Source organism: Periplaneta americana, chromosome 11, assembly GCF_040183065.1.
Source record: "Periplaneta americana isolate PAMFEO1 chromosome 11, P.americana_PAMFEO1_priV1, whole genome shotgun sequence".
Taxonomy (NCBI): Eukaryota; Metazoa; Arthropoda; class Insecta; order Blattodea; family Blattidae; genus Periplaneta; species Periplaneta americana.
This window is the reverse complement of record NC_091127.1, coordinates 57,284,395-57,305,045: the sequence shown is the minus strand read 5'-3', so window position 1 is coordinate 57,305,045 and position 20,651 is coordinate 57,284,395. Positions and strand designations below refer to the sequence as shown.

The 20,651-nt window shown below is 35.8% G+C and overlaps 1 protein-coding gene across 1 annotated transcript in view; it reads right to left on the bottom strand.

Annotated features, from left to right (window-relative positions):
- LOC138709032 (protein peste-like) overlaps positions 1–20,651 on the bottom strand; it is a 78,145-nt gene that overhangs the window by 9,218 nt on the left and 48,276 nt on the right. The window contains exons 4-7 of the mRNA XM_069839509.1: positions 19,239–19,380; positions 15,100–15,527; positions 11,940–12,234; positions 3,240–3,313 (exon numbers count right to left, since the gene is read on the bottom strand). Of these exons, the coding sequence (XP_069695610.1) occupies positions 3,240–3,313; positions 11,940–12,234; positions 15,100–15,527; positions 19,239–19,380 (939 nt within the window). The remainder of the gene's footprint in view (positions 1–3,239; positions 3,314–11,939; positions 12,235–15,099; positions 15,528–19,238; positions 19,381–20,651) is intronic.

The window sequence follows — 20,651 nt, the reverse complement described above, 5'->3', positions numbered from 1 at the left end:
CTAAATATTTATTTATTCATTTATTTATTTATCTAAATATTTATTTATTCACTTATTTATCTAAATATTTATTTATTCATTTATTTATCTAAATATTTATTTATCTAAATACTTATTTATCTAAATATTTATTTAGATATTTATATATTTATTTATCTATCTATCTATTTATTTATTTATTTATTTAACCTGGTAGAGATAAGGCCATCAGGCCTTCTTTTTCCCTTCTACCAGGGGATTACAACTACAATATTAAGAATACAATTAAAATTATAATTACAATTAATATTAAATTTACAAATACAATAAAAATCAAAGTACTAAAAGATTAACTGATTAATAAAAGCTAGAAAGTTTATTGTATTTATTTTTTTATTGGGTTATTTTACGACGCTGTATCAACATCTAGGTTATTTAGCGTCTGAATGATATGAAGGTGATAATGCCGGTGAAATGAGTCCGGGGTCCAGCACCGAAAGTTACCCAGCATTTGCTCGTATTGGGTTGAGGGAAAACCCCGGAAAAAACCTCAACCAGGTAACTTGCCCCGACCGGGATTCGAACCCGGGCCACCTGGTTTCACAGCCAGACGCGCTGACCGTTACTCCACAGGTGTGGACAAGTTTATTGTAAAAATTAAGAAGAGAGAAACATTTCTTTTATTGATTAAGTAAAAATTAAACCTACTCTACACAGCAAGAAAATGCTTAATAAGCTTGCTTTTGAACGCTACTAAATTCCGACAGTCTCTGATGTCACTGGATAATAATAATAATGATAATAATAATAATGATAATAATAATAATAATAATAATAATAATAATAATAATAATAATAATGGCGGCCGGGTAGCTCAGTTGTTAGAGCAGCTGGCTACTGGCTGGAAGGTCCGGGGTTCGATCCCAGGTGGTGACAGGATTTTTTCTCGTTGCCAAACTTTCAGAACGGCCCCAAGGTTCACTCAGCCTTCTATAAAATTGAGCACCGGGTCTTTCCCGGGGGTAAAAGGCGGTCAGAGCGTGGTGCCGACCACACCACCTCATTCTAGTGCCGAGGTCATGGAAAGCATGGGGCTCTACCTCCATGCCCCCCCAAGTGCCTTCATGGCATGTTACGGGGATACCTTTACCTTTTTACCTTTTTAATAATAATAATAATAATAATAATAATAATAATAATAATAATAATAATAATAATAACAACAACAACAAATAAGTGCCGCGATATCGTGGGCGTTCAGTAAAGTGTGTCGTCGAAAAAGGTTGGGAAACACTGCTATAATCTGATTATAACCAAGAACATATTCAATAGAAAACATATTCAATAGAGAATCTTGTTCTACTATTAAATTGTCCAACACAATTTCAGTAAGACGTTGATAGTCTACTGAGAACTTTCTTCGAGATGTCACCCATGCAGACTCTTAGTTTATTTAATTGACCTATTCAAGCATGACCGCCGACAAAGACTCTTCAAACAGCCATAAGAGTATATTACAAACATTCCAATTACAAAAATGTTACGTAAATAATTGTGACTGTGGTGCCCATTGCGCAGATTCCGATACTGGCAGTTCCTAATATCAGAATCCGAAATCACTTTTCCAGCATTATTGCGTTGAAAGTTCGTAATCAAAAGCAGACTGTATACTAACGATAGTTACATTCATGAAACATTCTTCAAGTTTTAGTTACCTCGAGAATGAAGCTGATGCAATTAAGTTTCTCAATGAAGTAATTGGCTGAGAAAATAAATACTGACTGACAAATGCATAATACCAGATTTCTGGTTTTAAATCAGAAGTTCTCAAAACACAGATCATATAACAGATTGACAAGCGTAATGCACTTTCAATACAACTTCGATCAATTTCATATACTGCCATCTAACGACTGCAAAAGAAATCAAGTTATAACCGTGATGAAATTGCATGAGTAATATCTTGTAACAGTACTTTCATCTAGCGGTCGTTACCAAAAACTTTATTTTCGACAGTGGCGATCCTGTTGGTTGTTTTCTTTTATATGTTGTCATTTATATGACGTCAGGGACTGCCGGACTATCATAGCTCAAAATTAAATTGGAAATTTTTTACTTATTTAATGGTTTTTAGGTATTGCTAGAAGTTTTGATTTGTTTTTTTACTCTAGATTAAAATTGCAAGTTTATTATTTATGTTCGTTATATAGTTAGGATATTAGTACATTATGCAACGAGCCTATAATGATAGTAATTAAGAAGCGAGTATGGATGTTTATGAAACTCGCTTGCGCTCGTTTCATAATTTTCATACGAGCTTCTTAATTACCATTATAGGTGAGTTTCATACGACTTTTTATGCTCGACCATATTTCTAACTTGAAATTATTCAGATGTATACATTTTATTTGTATCTGACAAGATCGGAAGTGACCTTGTTCCAGGTCGTGAATTGTGAGATGTGCGCAGACGCGACAGTATTGATTTTTTCCGAGGAACAATAATGTCATTGACCTTGATGTAATCCCGTTAAACTTGATATAACCTTGATTATTGAATTCGACATTGAAAAATGAGATGACAAATTGAATTTATTTGAATATTATTTACAATTAACGCTAATTATTATAGTAACAGAACAACCTTCTGCGACAGTATTGGATTTCCAGCCTCCGTGACTTTTCGCTAATTCTCTTTCGATTGCATATCCGAGAATAATCGATACTTGCGGTTTTATAACAGTACAAAGCTGACTTGTCATTGGCTGAACACCTGTAAGCTGAGTTGTCATTGGCTGAACACCTGTACTTTAATGAGTAGGTGTACTTTAATGACATGCATTAAAGGACTGCTACCAGGTGTATAATTACTACATTTCGGCATGGTCGAGCATAAAATTAATTATGATTCTTAGTCACTTGTGTAAATTTAACCTGTGTATATTTTTGTGTGGCTTTACTTTGTTTATAATGTGATTTTTCTTTTTATTTCTGTTATTGTATTTGTATTTCTGGTGCTGTGGAAGAGAATGCCTGATAGCCTTCACTACACCAGAATGAATAAATAAATAAAATAAATAGATAAATAAATAACATGGAAACGGCCAGGGCTCAACACTTTTTCGAAACAACTGACTGAAAATTCTCTGTACACGAAAGTAACTTTCAGATTACTTGAAACAAGTGTTGAATACAATAATTAATTATTTTCATAAACATATGCTTTATTATAAGGCAACAAAAAATTAAAAACTTGCTCACCTGATTTTTGGGTTGTTCCTTAGTAGCAGATTTATTTGGAATCTGAATGCAATGTCTAAAGGAATGCCCGTAGTCTGTAACAAATTAAAAATTAATTGTACAACAAGAAATATAACTAAGCATAGGTCATTGTAAATTGTTTATTGACTTATAAGAAGGATGAAATATTTATTACTCTTTGAATTATTGTGCTTTAACCATTTATTTTTCAATAGATACGAAGACTTAAATTTTTCATCAGAGTCGAAATAATTACGAAATCACTTACTGTTGTAGAGTGCAAATGTAGAAGTCAAAGTATATAGTATGAACATAATTTTATTTTAACAACGGGCATTACCGAATTAATATTTTAGTTCATAGAAGATTATTCTTCATAATATATTGCGACGTAACACTCAGTTATTCAAGTTATTTAAAAGTAAAAATGAACAAAAAATCTGTCAAACATACAGGCAATACGAAAGAGTTCATGCAAAATTCAAGTATGGAAATCTTCACCTTTGCACTTAAATTTTATCAACAGTAATCTCACTAGACGTTTTGATTTATCTAGAGAAAATCAAAACTCGAGTGGGATTTAATTGACTATTACACGATTAGAAGGAAGTATATAAAGATTAGGAGTAACGAAGTACTCCACTACAATAAAATATTAATTGACTTACGAAAATACAACTTTCTTCAAATGTATTATTGTACCATCTCAACATTACAAATATTACGCTATATGCATGCTAGATGGCAGTAGTGTCTTTATACAGACACTGTAATGATTACTAGCAATGCCTTCTCGTCGAGAAGTTCTCGATCTATCTATACACGATGGAAATGTTACTAGTCAAGAAGGCTTTGTTGATTTAGTTTCATTTTTATTAAAACCACTACAGTTGCATTCCACTTCAATTATCCGAATCCCAGTAATCAACGTCACTTGACAGATGATTTTCAATAAATCTTAATATTAAACAATCTCTGATACGTGACTATCCATAATATCATATAGCAGAAGCTATAACATAACCTAACTTATATACACAAGTGTTAGAAAAGTTTTAATTAACGACAATGACATAAAAATAAACATGAATAATTTTAAAAGGAATAATTATTGAATGTACAATTTTCAAATTTGAATGTGGTTGGTGGTTAAATTGATGTTATATTGGACGTGTGCGTAATAGAAGTGGAACTCGTTGATTTAGGCCTACATGGTGTATTCAACTTATTCAGAATTTCCGAATGAATAATTTTAAAAGGAATAATTATTGAGTGTATAATTTTCAAATTTTAATGTGGTTGGTGATTCAATTGATGTTATATTGGACGTGTGCGTAATAGAAGTGGAACTCGTTGATTCAGGCCTACATGGTGTATTCAACTTATTCAGGATTTCCGAATGGTGCTCTTCATTTATTTGTAAATCGGATTTCAGAAGATGCATAGGTATGATCAGTGATTTTTATTAATTATTGTTCTTGAATGCCAATGCGAGTCATATTTGAAATTCCTGTGCATCGACTGGAGTGGTTTGTAATTTTATATATATTTATATTTTTTTGACGTCCAATCCAGCGCAGTTTCAAATGTTGGCAAACAAAGAAACAAATGCTAGGAACGCGATAAAATTAAACAAATGCTAGGGACGCGATAAAATTGTGCGATAAGCAGCCATGATTGGTTGAAATACGTCCTTTCGTACCGTTTTATTGGTCAAAAGTAGTATGACGTAGTAAGAGTGTAATAATCTTAATAAAATGAAAGTATTGTAGGACGGCCGGTAGTATTTAGTAGTATTTATTTATTTAACCTGGTGGAGATAAGGTCATTAGGCCTTCTCTGCCCCTCTACCAGGGGATTACAACTATAATATGAAGAATAAAATTACAATTAATATTACATTTACAATTACAATTACAATAAGAATTAAAGTACGACAAGATTACCTGATTAATGAAAGCTAGACAATTTATCATAGAAGTTAAGAACAAAGAATATTTTTGTATTTACTGAATTAGAAATTAAACCTAGAATAACAAAATTCTATAGTGAAGAAATTACCATATACTGAGATATTTTGTGACAGATTAAGGGAACTATTAACAAGAAACCATGTCTGAACGAGTCTCAATTACTGACCAAGTGACTAGTAAGTTTGCGTTTGAATTCAAGTCACTCTTCCGAGTCCATCTTAATCTTCGAGCAACAGCAACAAATGTTGAAATGTGCTGTAGAAATAGTAGTTGAAAGGTTGAAGCATTTCCTTCGCAACCTATCTCGCATCCTCACATGAAACTAATATCACAAACTGAAGCAGAAATCCACCTCATCCGATTGCATGTGGCATTCTCAAAACCACATATCTGGTTCATGTTCGGTCCGTGACATTACTCGTCGAAATTCCTCAACCATGTACTATCACTCACTTTTACAAAACGTTATAGTTCTGGTCATACATTTTCAATTAGGTCAAAACGTTATGAAACTTTTCTATACCAACTGCACAACATTTTCAGCGTATACTGTTTATCTCATAGCGCAAATTCCTATCAATTAAAGGCTCTTCACAACTTTCTTTAGAGTAAATCTAAAGAATTTCCAGGCGGTCGATGATGATAGTTTTGTCTTTGGCAAAAATCTGCTAGATGCAATACATCCAATACGATTTTTTGCACAGCAGAGAGAAAAACGTTATATTACTGCAAGAGCTTCAACTATTTGGCTCCACCTGAATCACTAGATCCAAACCAAAACTTGGGAACTTACAATTACAAAAATACACGATTTACAATATGGAAGTGTCCCAGTGATACAAACATTTAAGAACAAATTAAGTTTATAACGTGTACTATCATAGCAAACCTTTCAGACAGAAAACCAAAGTGTTTTGCAAGTTGAAACGAGGCTTTTTTGTAATCCCCTCCTCCGGGAAATTGACATTTCCTTTTGACGAATTTATTTGTGGTGTGAGAATTTTCATCATTACAGTAGAGCATCGATTATCCAAATACCGATCAACCTAAACATCGGTTAACCGAAAGCTTTCCAGTCGGTAAATTCAAATTTGCGCGCGCACCATGTGGAAGTTTTGCTAGCGCTATCTGCGAGATTTAGCAGCAAAAAAACGAGTCTCAGCTCTGAAGCAAAAAAAATTGATTTTTTTTTTTTTACTAAACTGTAGGTAACTTCAATGACCATTTTGAACTTGTCAAACTAGGCTAGCCAGTTCTCTGTGTTATTTGTAAGACGTGTGATACAAAATATATAGTGTATGTACAGTTTTGTATTTAATATCAGTGTTTCTTTGTTTGATACTGCTCCTATGACACCGGTGCAATTTGTTTTCGTAAATGATCGGTTATCCGAAAAATCAGTTATCCGAAAACCTCCCCGTTTCCAATTGTTTCGGATAATCGATGCTCTACTGTATATAATTTTTGGAATTTTTGTTTTTCTCAAGTTCTTGGACACGGATGATTATCAAAAAGCCTAATTCCAACAATCACCGCGAAAGCCTGAAAACTCTTATGTTTGGAAGTGTATGCAATTTTTTTTTAATGACATACTATCAAATATGCAGTCGGTGGAATTGATAATTATCTATTAATTCCCTTGAGGGAAAGGGCACGGATTGGGAACAGTCCTTACATGTGGGTTGCTTGAATGGGTCCATTACTCTACCCGGAATTTAATGGTGTGCATGTCCTAAGGACCCTCGTCGCTATAGTTTCCCCTGTGGACAGCCCTCTAATTCCCCTGCAGGCTACACAATCCTTTCACCTTTCCACATAGGCATCACCGCGGGTCCTCCAATCCGATCCCACAACCTACCATCAGTCCAGGGGAGAGCCCACTGTACATAGTACCACCAGCAACTAATGACCACATACCACGGGGTCCAAGTTCGACTCTACATCGAAGCAAACCCGAAATATGGGAAACCAACGGAGGTGATGAAAGAGGGAAAATGTAATTATGATGAAAAAATGAATCCAAGGTCTAACGCTGAGAAGTTACAAAGTTGGTTGAGGGAAAACCTCGAAAACAATCTCAAGCAGGTAACTAGTTCCAAGCAGGATTTGAGCCCGGGTCCGCTCGTTTCACGGTTAGACATGCTAACCGTTACTCCATAGCGGCGAATAGCTAAATAGCTAGATATTATTTGGAAATGGAGGTCTGAGAATTCACCAAGATTACCTAGCATTTGCTTTACAGTTGGGGAAGATTTCGAGATTTCCAACCAGATAAACTAAAGCCGAATTCCAACCCACGTTCGAAAGAGTTTGATAATTCACCAAGATGTATAATATGAACCATTTTGTGCAATTTCGAAAGTTATTATTTTTAACAGAATAAATGTTATAAATTAGTTACCTTACATCTTATTTGTGCATAGTTCGACTGATAATCTGACCTATGTGTGTGCAGAGACTACGAAAAAAGTTTAGAATGAATGCTAGTTTGACTAGTAATTTCTTGAAAAAATAATCGGTCGTCTATGCCTACAACCCCTGATCATATATAACAGATTGATCAGCCCAATGTACTTCCAAGAAAACTTTACCAATTTCACTGTGTTGCCATCAGCGACTGCAAGAAAATTCACCTTGCAAACCTGAAGGAATTGCATAGCGTAATAGCTTGCAGTTTTACTTCCATCTAGCGGTCGATACCAAAAAATTTATTTTCGACAGTGGAGATTCTAGTGGTTCTCTTTCATAGGTTGCCATTTTATAACATGGGAATGGTCAATCTGATATGTGACCAGGGCTATAACGTATTTTATTCTACTTTAGAACCCTTGATATTTAATATACGTTTAATTGAAGAACCATAGTGGGCCAAGCGCCATTTACTAAAACCGTAGAAAACAAGGTTGAAATGAAGTTATTACCATAATTCAATGAAAACGTATAGCAAGTAATATAAAGTATAAATGATATTCATCAAACTATGGGATTCACTTAACTTTAATCCTTGTTCTCCGTTTTTAATAAATGTCGCTTGGCCCACTATGGCTCTGAACCCTTCAATTACAATATTACGTTTCCAGATCAAGACTGTCAGACTGAAAATATTGAGTGTAAATATCAAATTCAGAGTATCGTTCTACAAACCTGGATAAATTGATGGACATATGCCTGGACACGTGCTGTTTAACAATTATGTAGTGGTTCTGCAGTCTACATAGTGACAAAAACAGGAAGTCTGATTGCGCTTGCTCTTTGACATGAAGAAAATAGACCACGGCGAACTTTAGCGCTCTCAAGGAACGGATGCACTTCTGCGATCACACAGTTTGATAATTCTGTTTCATATGAAAATTATTAGTGTAAACCAAAGTTCGGTAAAACTTAATTTATGCAATGCTCCAAGCTTGCCAGTTTTTGGCAGAGAAGAGTTCGGGACTGTCCCCTTAACTAACAAACTACTTCTCAGTTTTGCCAACGAGTTCTAGTAGCTCAGAACTTAAACGTGCAACTACTAATGGAGAGATTCCGACCTCATGACCAGTCTTCCTTTCGGTTTTATTACGTAGCAGTCCTATGGCTATTGTTTTTATTCACAGTACTGCTCTACTAAGCATAGAGGGGGTAACTACAAATTTTATTAAAAATGAGAATGACGTACAGTAGAACCTCTATTATCCGTAGTACTGAAGGGGATGGACTGAACGGTTGACCGAAAAAATCGGATAATCCGTACCGTGAAAAGTTTTGTAATTTCCTCCTTGGTCTTGTATTTAACTCGCTAAGTAGTGGATCAGAAGTTCACTAATTTAAGTCTGGTTGTCAACGACGGGTTTCTGAGGAGCAAGGAAGCCCTTTTTAATTACCGTCTCAGGAAAGATAAGAATAAATGTCGTCTCCTGTTGTATATTTACATATTTCTTTACACTTTATCCTTGTTTTTTTATTAAATCGCGCAGTTGTAATTCCAATCTCGTATTCTGATGCGAGATGAGCCACGTTTCTCTTTCTCAAACCATTAAATTATTTTCATTTCTTTTTCGATTCTTAGCAAAACAAGTTTTTTTGTTAACACCGTGGAAGACATTTTATATACAAGTTAGACCCAATCTCTCCCAAACTCTTTACAAGCGTTTTGGAAAATGTATTCATAAAAATGAATTGGAAGAAGCAACAGGGAATAAACATAAACGGAAGACATCTAACAGTCCTAAGATTCGCAGACGACGTAGTCCTGTTCGCAAAAACACCAGAAGAACTACAGTCAATGCTCCAACAACTCTGTACACAAAGCAAGACCGCAGGTCTATCAATGAACATGACAAAAACACAGCTGATGACAAACAGACGAGAAATCCCCATCTCAATTGACGGAACAACGCTACCATATGCAACGGAATACACATACCTAGGCCAACTAATTTCCTTTAAAGATAAGACTGGAAAAGAAATAAAAAGAAGAATATCCTTAGCTTGGAAATCCTTCTGGTCCCTCCTGTTCATACTCCTGGACAAGACAATCAACAGAAGACTCAAATTCGAAGTACTACAAACACTACTTTTTGGATACCAAACATGGTCGACAACAGACAGATGAATGCGCTAGAAATATGCCAAAGGAAAACGGAACAAAAGATATTGGGAATAACTATGAGAGAGAGAATTTCCAATGAGTAGCTGTCCCAAATGGCATCAACAACAAACGTCACACAAAGAGCAAACAAATTGAAGTGGAAGTGGGGAGGCCACATCGCGCGGATGAAAGACGAAAGATGGACATACAGAGCCACCATGTGGGACCCGCGCACAGGAGACCGGCACAGAGGCAGACCAAGGAAGAGGTGGGCAGACTTCTACACGACACAAGCAGGTCAGCAATGGTCCAGAATAGCAAGAAGCAGGGGAACATGGAGAACAATTGGAAGTCGACTACAAATGAAGACAGTGCCAGCCGCAAACAACATCCCAAGTTGACTCAGTGATAGTGCATTCAATATAATCAAAGTGTTAGTGAAATCAAATTAATCAAAGTGACAGCGAAATCAACTCCAACCAGACAAAGAAACACTAGACACAACCTAAAGCGGAGTATCTCACCGCGTTAGTAAAACAGGGCTACCCTCTAGCAGGAGGCCTTTTCCCTTCGAGGGACACATCAGATTATTATTATTATTATTATTATTATTATTATTATTATTATTATTAATATTATTATTATAAAACGGCAGTTCGAACAGTAGACAATGCTGTGTAACGATAAAAGCTTGTAATAACATTCTTTAGCAAAAACATATGTAGAACCTACTAATATGATGTACAAAACAGTACTTCATGTAAGTTATTTACTTCTGAAGAAAAAAAGAGTGAGAAATAAACAGTCGGATAATCCGCCAATCGATTAATAGGGTGATGGATAATCGGGGTTGTACTGTATTGTCATTCTATGCAGTATTTTGTATCTATACTAGAGTTTTATAGTCTTATCGAGGCTCTAAATACCTTAAAATGATGTATCACTAGGGTTATGTGCATTTGCATACATGTTATGCTAAGTTTTTAGTGCAACTGTCTCAGAACAAACTAGATTGCAATCACCCCGTCTGTACTTAATAGAACCGAGTAGACTTAATCCTGGACTGCATACTCTTGACAGCTTTGGGTGTAATGATGTTGAGAAGAATAATTCATTCGAATAAAAGTTCTCGAATACTCTTATCATTCGAATAATGATTTAATTACTCACCGGCAGGTTCTCGGTTCTCTTATCCAACATCCAGCATGACGGCAAGCACACAAATTTGTATATTTCTTATTATTCTAATCACATACAGCAGCTATCTGCAACTTTCGGTAAGGATGCTGTATTCCTACATTGCGTAATTTCTGTAGGCTTCGAGACTTGGGACCCGATACAACAAGTTTACTGTGCATGTATTATAGGTTGTTGACTCGCTGCAGATAGTGAAAGGTAAAGATATGTTGAGGTAACAACGTTGCTACTTAAAGTAGAGTACGGTAGTATGGGGAAACAAACACACATGTAGAGTAATGGCAAAAAAAACCGGACTTACCCTTGTAGCCGATTTCAGAGCCTTGTTCATTCCAGAACACGATAGACTGGTAACTAAGACTTTCGTGGTTCGAATCCTGCCTGGGAAGGAAACTTTTTTTTTTTTTTTTTTTGTTCCTTATTCAAATTTATTCCCAATACTTTTCGATTTCTGTTAAAATTCATGTTCTAGGAATAATAAGATAATTAAGTAGTAAAATATCGCTGCAATTGAAAAGTACTGGGAATAAATTTGAATAAGGAACAAAAATAAAGTAACATTCTACAGTAACCCCACCCACTGTACGCTTTACCACTACACTCAGTACGCCATTATGCGGATTTCCCACTGAACTGCTCTATTGGGTCCGAAGTCTCGAAGCCTAGACTAATTAGACGTGAGAAAGAGAGAGAGTGGCGATCTAGAGTCTTTGTTGCACACAACTACCGCGAGTTTAGCCGAATATATACAAGTTATGAGCAGTCTGTGTTCTCGGGAACTGTTTCTTTGTGTTCTTATTCTTCTCTCCGCATCTACCAACTGAGCAAAATATTCGAATACTTGTTCAGAATTCGAGATATATCTCGAGAACTTACAAGAATCGAATAATTCGTATTTTTTATTCGAATGCTCCCATCACTACCAGTACTGGAAACAATGTTCATAATGCTCTCACTTACCGGCTCAACAGTCATGTGGAACAAATGCTTTTCCAAGTTGGGAGGCGATACTCCTTTCACTTGCTCCCTGTAGTAAGGATCTCCATAGAGAAAATGAGGCAGAGACAAGAACATCGGCATATCCCGCAGACACGACGAAGCGTTTATTACCCCACTCGGAAGGCACTCGCCCCCGCAGCTGCACCAGTTTTCAGGATACAGCGTGCCATTGTCAACATTCTTCTCACCCATGAAATAACGGTAGCCGGGAATTCCCGTTATTTCTGTGTCTTCCAAGTATTCTAAGGTGACAGACCTGCGAAAAATTAAATTCCTTTAAATGATCTCTTTAAATCTGGCGGCGCATGTAATTCATATACAGTGAAACCTGCCTTTGCGCTCACTTCATTTAAATGACCACCTTGCCAAAGGGCCAATTTTCTCTGGAACCAGTTGGCTTTTCCATAAAATCAATACAAATTCTCTCTTTATTTAGCGGCCACCTCATGCGCTGGCCGGAAGCCGGGGTCTATTTGGATTGGAACCTGACTATAACAGTCAGTGTACAACAGTACACCCTCCATATCTTGGGGTTAGTTGGTTACTGTTTTATGACTTGTCACTTTCCACTCGGACCCTGCACAGCTATAAATTCTTACTCGTTTTTAAAGGATTGAAACACGGACTTTTTCTATCGAAAATGTCACAATGTTTTAGGTCAGTAGTTAACAATTTGAATTTTTTATTTTTTTTTCTTCTCTTTCTATCTTTCTCTATTTGGACCAGCTTTTACGAATTTTTCTTATTTTCATTCAGTTGATTCAGAGGAACTGTGCAGTTAGTTTGAGAGAGAAATCACGTCTAACAATAAGTCTAGAATGGAGTTAAGTTTAGAGGTGAGACGAAAAATGATTGAAGAAAGTGAGAAGGAAACATCTGCGAGAAAAATTGCAGAAATATTAAAATGTGAAAGGACACAAATAAACGGTATAATTAATAATAAGGATGAAATATTAAAATAATGGGAGAAAAATATGTGTGGCGGCCAAGAAAGGAAGAGAGAATCTGTGTTTAGTAATGTGAATGATTTCGTTTACGAATGGTTCAAGTGTGCGAGGGCGAAAAAGTTGTCAGTAAATGGGCCTATGATTCAAGAGAAAGCTCTTGAAATTGCCAAAGAACTCAATGTAAGCTTTAGAAAACGGCATAACATTGCATTTCGTTCTGTGTCTGGTGAAGGAGGTGACATTGCAACCAATGTTACTGAAGAATGGAAAAAATAGACTGCCTTCAATTCCTGCGGAATATGAACTCAGAGACATTTACAATGCTGACGAAACATTTTTTTTTTTTGCAGTACTCTCCATAAGAAAACTTTATCGCAATGTGATCCGTGAAATTGGTGTTTCTTCCCCCAAATACGATATCACATCTCCAGCCCCTTGATCAAGCTATTATCCGGTAATTTAAACTGAGGTACCGCAAGCGAGATTTGAAAAGGCTAGTTGAAAGAATGGAAGAGACTGACATTAATATGCACGATTATTGTACACGCAAAGTACTAAAAAGTCAATGAAATTCAGTATTTTCATGCTGATTCATAAAAAATCGTAACCTTAATCAAGTGGCCACCTGATAAAACGGCCATTTTACAAGGTAACTTCAGATGGCCGCTTTAGACAGGTTTCACTGTATCCTTTTTTAAATAAAAAATGCATTTTTCCGTAAGTTGATATTTTTCAAACTTAAGTGCATTTTTCTCTGAAATTACTTAATCTATTTACATGATATTTTTACAGTGTTATCTGCAGCCAGTATTCTACAAAGTAGACCCACGAGTTTATGAATATCACACAGTTAACAAGAGGAAAAAATATATATGTATTTAAAAAATGACAAATTTTAATCAAAGTTCAATTTTTTTTTTCATTTCACTAAGCGTGAAATATTTAACTAAATGTTGCTTTAGAAGTTACAATATACATTACTTGATAATTTAAAAAAAAATACATAGCATATGAGTGAAGACTGTACCAAGTCATATGCACCTGAAGTTTGAGACAAATTTAGCAAAGTGGAAAAACAGGTTATAAGTTAGGACCCTTCTTTTGCACTTGGATAAGAAACTACTTTATTGTCTTTTATACCATTGAATTCAGAATAATTTATTACATAATCATGGAAATATTTATTCCACTCTGAACACTCAAACCCTAGAAATACAGTGCGTCTTCGCCATCATGCCTACGATGATTAACGGGACGAGTGCCCGGGGGGAGGTTACTTCCCCCCCCCCCCAAATTCAGTTCACTGTGCAGTGATGAAGCGTTTCCCACATAACTAAAAACTATCCAACATTCTGTGATAACATTTTCTATGTGTATTTATGCATGTCATATCTACAATATAATGCAAGATCACTTCTCTACCTTTAATAGATTGTCTGATAAAAAATAAATTCATTTAAAAATGGTCAAATATCAGTATTTCCTCCTAACTCAAAATAAAACAAAATATTATTAAGAAATGTAGTTGAAAGAGCATGATATTGTAAACACGAATTTAAGCCTAGATCATATATACCCAGATTGCTCGGAGTTATAGATTTTGACGGTAACAACTTTTGTCAGGTTTACTACGCAGCCATCTAGTTGTTACATAAGGAGTCACGTCATAACTCCCATTTGAATTGCATTAGCGACTGTACTGCCATCTCGTGTTCGTTGACGGCGGACGGGTGGCGATCCTGGCAGTTGTTCTCTTCTAAGTGCAACAGATTTTAACATAGAAATGAGTAATCTATATGTGATCTGGGGTTTCAGCAATAAATTAAAGAGAGAGAACATGAACAAGTTAACAAATTTATGAGTTATGAGGGAAACATTTCATCACTGCACAGTGAACTGCCACCATTATGAATTTTGAAAAAATTATATATATAAATAATTTTTTTAAATCGTAAAAATATTTTTTTCATATAGCAGAAGGACAGTGTTTTACACAATTTTCAATATTGTAAAAGATACAGTGATGGAGGAAAAAATGTTGATTATTTTCAAAAATTTTACTGCTGTAAGCTTTACCTAACCCCTTAAACTAAACACTAAAACTCTCTTTAATAGAACTGGCGTATTAGTTAAGAGTTAATATTCCAAATAGAAATAGGCTTCCGTAATCTTACCTGCATACTTCTGGGATGAAGACTCTCAGAGGTGTGTCTCTGGAAAAGAAAGGGGGAAACATCTCTGCCGTTGTGCCGTACAGTTGTCCACACTCTCCTTCGAATTTAGAAGATTTGTTTTCGTAATTCCAATTGAACACTGTTCCAACTTTATTGATGTCGTCCGCACCAGTCCCGAGGTTCAGAACACCGTCAAAATATGTGGAGCCATTTCTCTCGTAAATTAAGCCGATCTTATCCACTACTTTCCCTTTGCCTTTCATTCCAGGCAAGACGTTGGACATCGTGAGAAGCGGATCCTCGTAGCCTTCGAGGACTAGCTCTCGGAACGTCCTTGTAATCAAAACAGATTTTCCCAACATTCGTATTGCCGCAGACATAGGAAAAGTTGATAACAAGCTCCAGTATCTCGAAGAGTAGCTGCCGCTCTGAAACACAAGTAATTATTTTGAGAAATTTGAAGTTTGAATTCCCTCAACGAATGATGAATGGTCAAATTTGATTATTTCTTCTATGTTAAGGACACACAATGGTCAAATAATCTGAAGAATTTGGAAAATATTCACTTTTTTTTAATACGATCGTAATTATATTTTAGATTGTTTTAAATGATCTAGCCGTATAAATTTGGTTAAATATACTGTGGGTGAGTGAATTTAGAGATTTTTTTTTAAATGCCGTTTCCTCGAGTTTAAAATTTTAAGCGGTTTATTGAATAAAAGAAGATACTTGCACACCACAGTTATTGCCAGATTGGTCTGAAACGTCTCACAAAGGTCAATTAGATGTTAAGTAACATTTAATTAGCATTTGTATGTATCCGAAAAAAAATATATATATTTATGATTATATCTCGTGATCAGAATGAAAATATAAAAATTCGAAATTTATCTTCGAAAAGGTGGAAATATTCAAGTACCTTGGAGCAACAGTAGCATATATAAATTATACTCCAGAGGAAATGAAACGCAGAATAAATAAGAGAAATGCCTATTATTCGGTTGAGAAGTTTTACCATCCAGTCTGCTCTCAAAAGTTTGAATTTATAAAAGTTATATTACCGGTTCATCTGTATGGTTGAGAAATAGGTTAAGGGTGTTTGAGAATAAGGTGCTTAGGAAAATATTTGGGGCGAAAGGTACATTTTCCTCGGTGCGACTATCGCGATGATCGTTCAAAGATATATTATTATTATTACATTATTATAATACGTCGATCATTTTTCAGTAGATGTACGAATAATACGTTAGATCTTAAATTTAAACTCACAGATTTACATTGTGATGTTAAATGAAAGTTGTGTAAGGACTTGAAAAATGTTGAACTTTTCAAATCTTTGCCAAAAAATAAAAAAAATAAATATCCGAAGCTTCGTTCATTCGCTTACTCTGTTCAAGCCATGTTCGCTATAACTTACGTTTGTGAGAAATTATTTTCAACAATGAAAATAGTAAAAACAAAATTTAGATCACGAAGACCGACAAATACCTTCGTGATCAACTACGACTGGCAGTAAGTGACATAATTCCTGATTTTGAAACTCTGTCGCAGACATATTCTGAAGACAGTTAATTTTAGGTTGTGATAATGTTTCCTATGTTTTCTTATTCATTTCTTTCTTCATTACACGTACTAAACATTAGTTTGTAGCCTTGTAATGCATAAGTTTATATTTGAGTGTTTGACGTAAGGAAAATGAAAATCCGTTAATAAGTCAGACAGTTGCTTCACTTCCCCTTCGGGTGTCTGCGTCCCTCCATAGGTGCTATGCACGTTGCAGGTTACACAGTGGCTCGGCGCACGATCACATTTTCGCCACGGCTGCTCTAGAACGATGCGATTGCGAATGAAAACACGTGACTAGTGAAAAATCAACAAATCGTAGACGCTCCGAGCAAAATGGTAATCAACGATTATCATTCAAAGTTTCATCGTTCAACAACAATCGTTGAACGATCATCGCAATAGTCCCACTGGAGAACAGGGAGAGTTACAAAACGCAGAACTGCATGCATAGTATTCTTCACTTACAATTAGGAACATTAAATCCAGACCTTGGAGATGACAGGACACGTATGGATGAATCTAGAAATGCATATAGTGTGTTAGTTGGAAGACTTGAGGGGAAAAAATCTTTGGGGGGGGGGGGCAAGGCGTAGATAGGAAGATAATATTAAAATGGATTTGAGAGAGGTGGATATGATGGTAGGGACTGGATTAATCTTGCTCAGGAAAGGGACCGATGAGGAGCTTATGTTAGGGCGACAATGAACCTTCGGGTTCCTTAAAAGCCATTTGTAAGTACTGTAAGTATTAATATTAAGTTCCTTAGGGGCATATTTATGTCGTTTAGATTAAAATGTGCTATGATGGTAAATTCATTAAATTTAAAGTTTCTTGTGACCCTTTATTTACACTGAACAAAAAAGAACACTTTTTAATCCGCGACTATTTTCAAATTTTTCATCGAATATGAACTAACCTTTAAAACTTTGACACAAAACAGTATAAAATATATTTTAAAATCTAACTTCAAAACTATTAGCCCTAATGATATCAAATTTTATATATATGATAGTATTACAGGCCTGTTTATGTAGTTTAAATTTCACAAATTTTGGATGAACGTTGTGGAAGGTTTAAAAATCATGCTAATGTCCCCTTAATAAGAATTCCCCTACCGTCCGATTTGTCAGTCAATATTCCTGGATGTTTAATGTCTGCCTGATGAACGTTTAAAATATGAAAGTTAGGAAGCATGCTTCTTTTTATTCCCAATGTAAACAAATTATAACGAATTACTAAAGAAAATAACTTCAGTCCATTATTCGACATAGTTACCTTGTTCAGAAAAAGACTTAATAGATGGCTGAAACCACTTTTCTGGGTTTTGCATTTGTGAAGACCGGAAAGGTAATACATATTTACTTATAATCATAAACTGCAGAGAGGGCTGCATCATATAGGAATGGGATGGGTGTGGGATAGATGTGATAATAACAGGAGGAATATATGGCGCAATGTGAAGATGCGATTAATTGATATCGAGAGGCACGAGATTGAGCTCCAATGTTCGTAAAAGTCCTCACTACATTTACAATCAGATCTCATGCTTAACTGGGGGAGGTGTGTTTACATAAATTCTTGCAACAAAGACAGTAGAGCACGTTTAGCGTGGCTAAGATTGGGGGGAAGGAAGGGTAATAAAATTGTCAACGAAGAAGGAGAGCGCCTTTGTCTCCTTGCAGAGAAAAGGACTCCTACAGACATATTTTATTATGTGTGTCGGATTGGAACAATTACGGAGAAAATATCTACCACCCTCGATGCCAAGTCAGAATAGGAGTTCGCTTGCATGTTTTGACCTCATGGGGAATAGAGAATACGAACAAAAGACTGGATTGTTTCTCTTGAAAGAGACAGATTAGAAGTGCAGCTGTCGAAGTTTGTGATACGAACTGACGAAGGGATAATGGTATCTACTCAATTATAAACTTTTGTCTGTTTTAGGTTAGGATACATTATATAATGTGTTTTGTTGTGCCATTTTCACTTTAACATGTATGTTCTTTTAGAGAGTGGTTGGATCTAATCATAGGTGAGGGGAGTGAAACCTACAAAGCAGAACTTGTTTTAGGTACAAAGCACGTACGGTCAGAAGACCTGTACACTGGATTTTAGAGAAAATTACAATAATACAACATATGTATGTATAATATTACTCAATAAATCCATCTATCTAGTCCACACCTGTGGAGTAACGGTCAGCGCGTCTGGCCGCGAAACCAGGTGGCCCGGGTTCGAATCCCGGTCGGGGAAAGTTACCTGGTTGAGGTTTTTTCCGGGGTTTTCCCTCAACCCAATACGAGCAAATGCTGGGTAACTTTTGGTGCTGGACCCCGGACTCATTTCACCGGCATTATCACCTCCATATCATTCAGACGCTAAATAACCTAGATGTTGATACAGCGTCTCGTAAAATAACCCAATAAAATTAAAAATAAATAAATAAAATCCATCCATCCATCTATCTACTTATAATCATTACCGTTTAGCAGTGTTTGAATCAACACACACGGGTAAATTTAAATTTCGAAAGTGAAGTTAAGAAGATCTAATACGCGAAAATAGGTACATACCAGTGGTGCTGCATTCAAAACAGTGATGTTATCATCCAGACTTCCATTGGATCTTTCTTCATCGTAGTAGAAGGTTCTCTTTATCTCGTAGGTGACGGTGTAGTTATCATTCCAAACTACATTGACTTTCTCGTTTCGCTCGCTGAAAGAAAAGCAATTCGTTAACAGTTCGATATTGAGATAACGTTGTCAAATGGCTTCATTCTTTTATCCATTGTCAACATCTCACAAAATATCAGATCTAGTCATTTGAACAACAGAACAAGTTAATAAATTCATACATGCATATGAACCTTGTGCACACATACATACATGCACTATTTATATTATGGCAAGTTAAGAATATTCATTTCACGTGGTTCTATTGTATCACCACAGTCTAATATATACAGTCACGAAGCTCAATACGTAGTAAATATGCATCCATAGATAGTTGCTAACCACTAGAATAGCTACTATCGCCTCATTACAGACAATGAGAAATAGTACCTGCACAGTCTATTGTTCCTAGTACTCTCACAACTCAAGCTTCGTGACTGTTTATACTAGACCAGGCCTGCACAAGGTTTCCACTCTCCGAGCCTGCTCACAGCTCATAAGCGGAATGCAGGTATTAGCTGCGCTCAGTATAGGGTGGACTGGAAGAAGGGGTGATCTCGTACAAAATATACACAAAAGGGAAGTACTAGTACGAGTGTTTATGAAATGAATTCCCGTTCAGTATTTGCAAAACTATCTTGGACTTATTAATATAGAAATATTTATTTTACAGAAATAATAGAAATTTTATACCTACTTAAATGTACAATATCATTTTGTTATATTTTTATTTACCAGTACATGGAAACGAGGTTTTATGCTGTTGGCAGCTGAAAGGAACAGTAGCCTACTGATCGTAATGAAACATCAGTTACAGATGTTCGATGTCTGCCTTTATTAAAGTTGATTATAGAAAACAGTTGCTCACAAATACAAATGTTGAGCCAAACATAGCAATCATTTTCACAGCCAGCCTGTGTAGTCGTAGATATTATTGCTAATGTTTAGTCTTGTAAAACTCAACCAGGCTAGTAGTATTATTCAAACGATCTTTAGCCCTTAGGCCACATTGAAGATCAATACGTCCGAGCTGTAAATCGTTAAATGTTACGTTTTATTTAACGACGCTCGCAACTGCCGAGGTTATATGAGCACACTTAAATGCAATCGACCTGGCCTGGAATCGAACCCGCAACCTCGGGCATAGAAGGCCAGCGCTATACCAACTGCGCCAACCAGGCCCACCTGTAACTTATATGGCATTGTTTCAACTGGTGTTGAAGAATTTATTATGATAACTTTAAACTTCTTTCCAATTAAGACAAGCTTTTTAGTAGGTTATTTTACGACACTTTATCAACAGCTTATGTTATT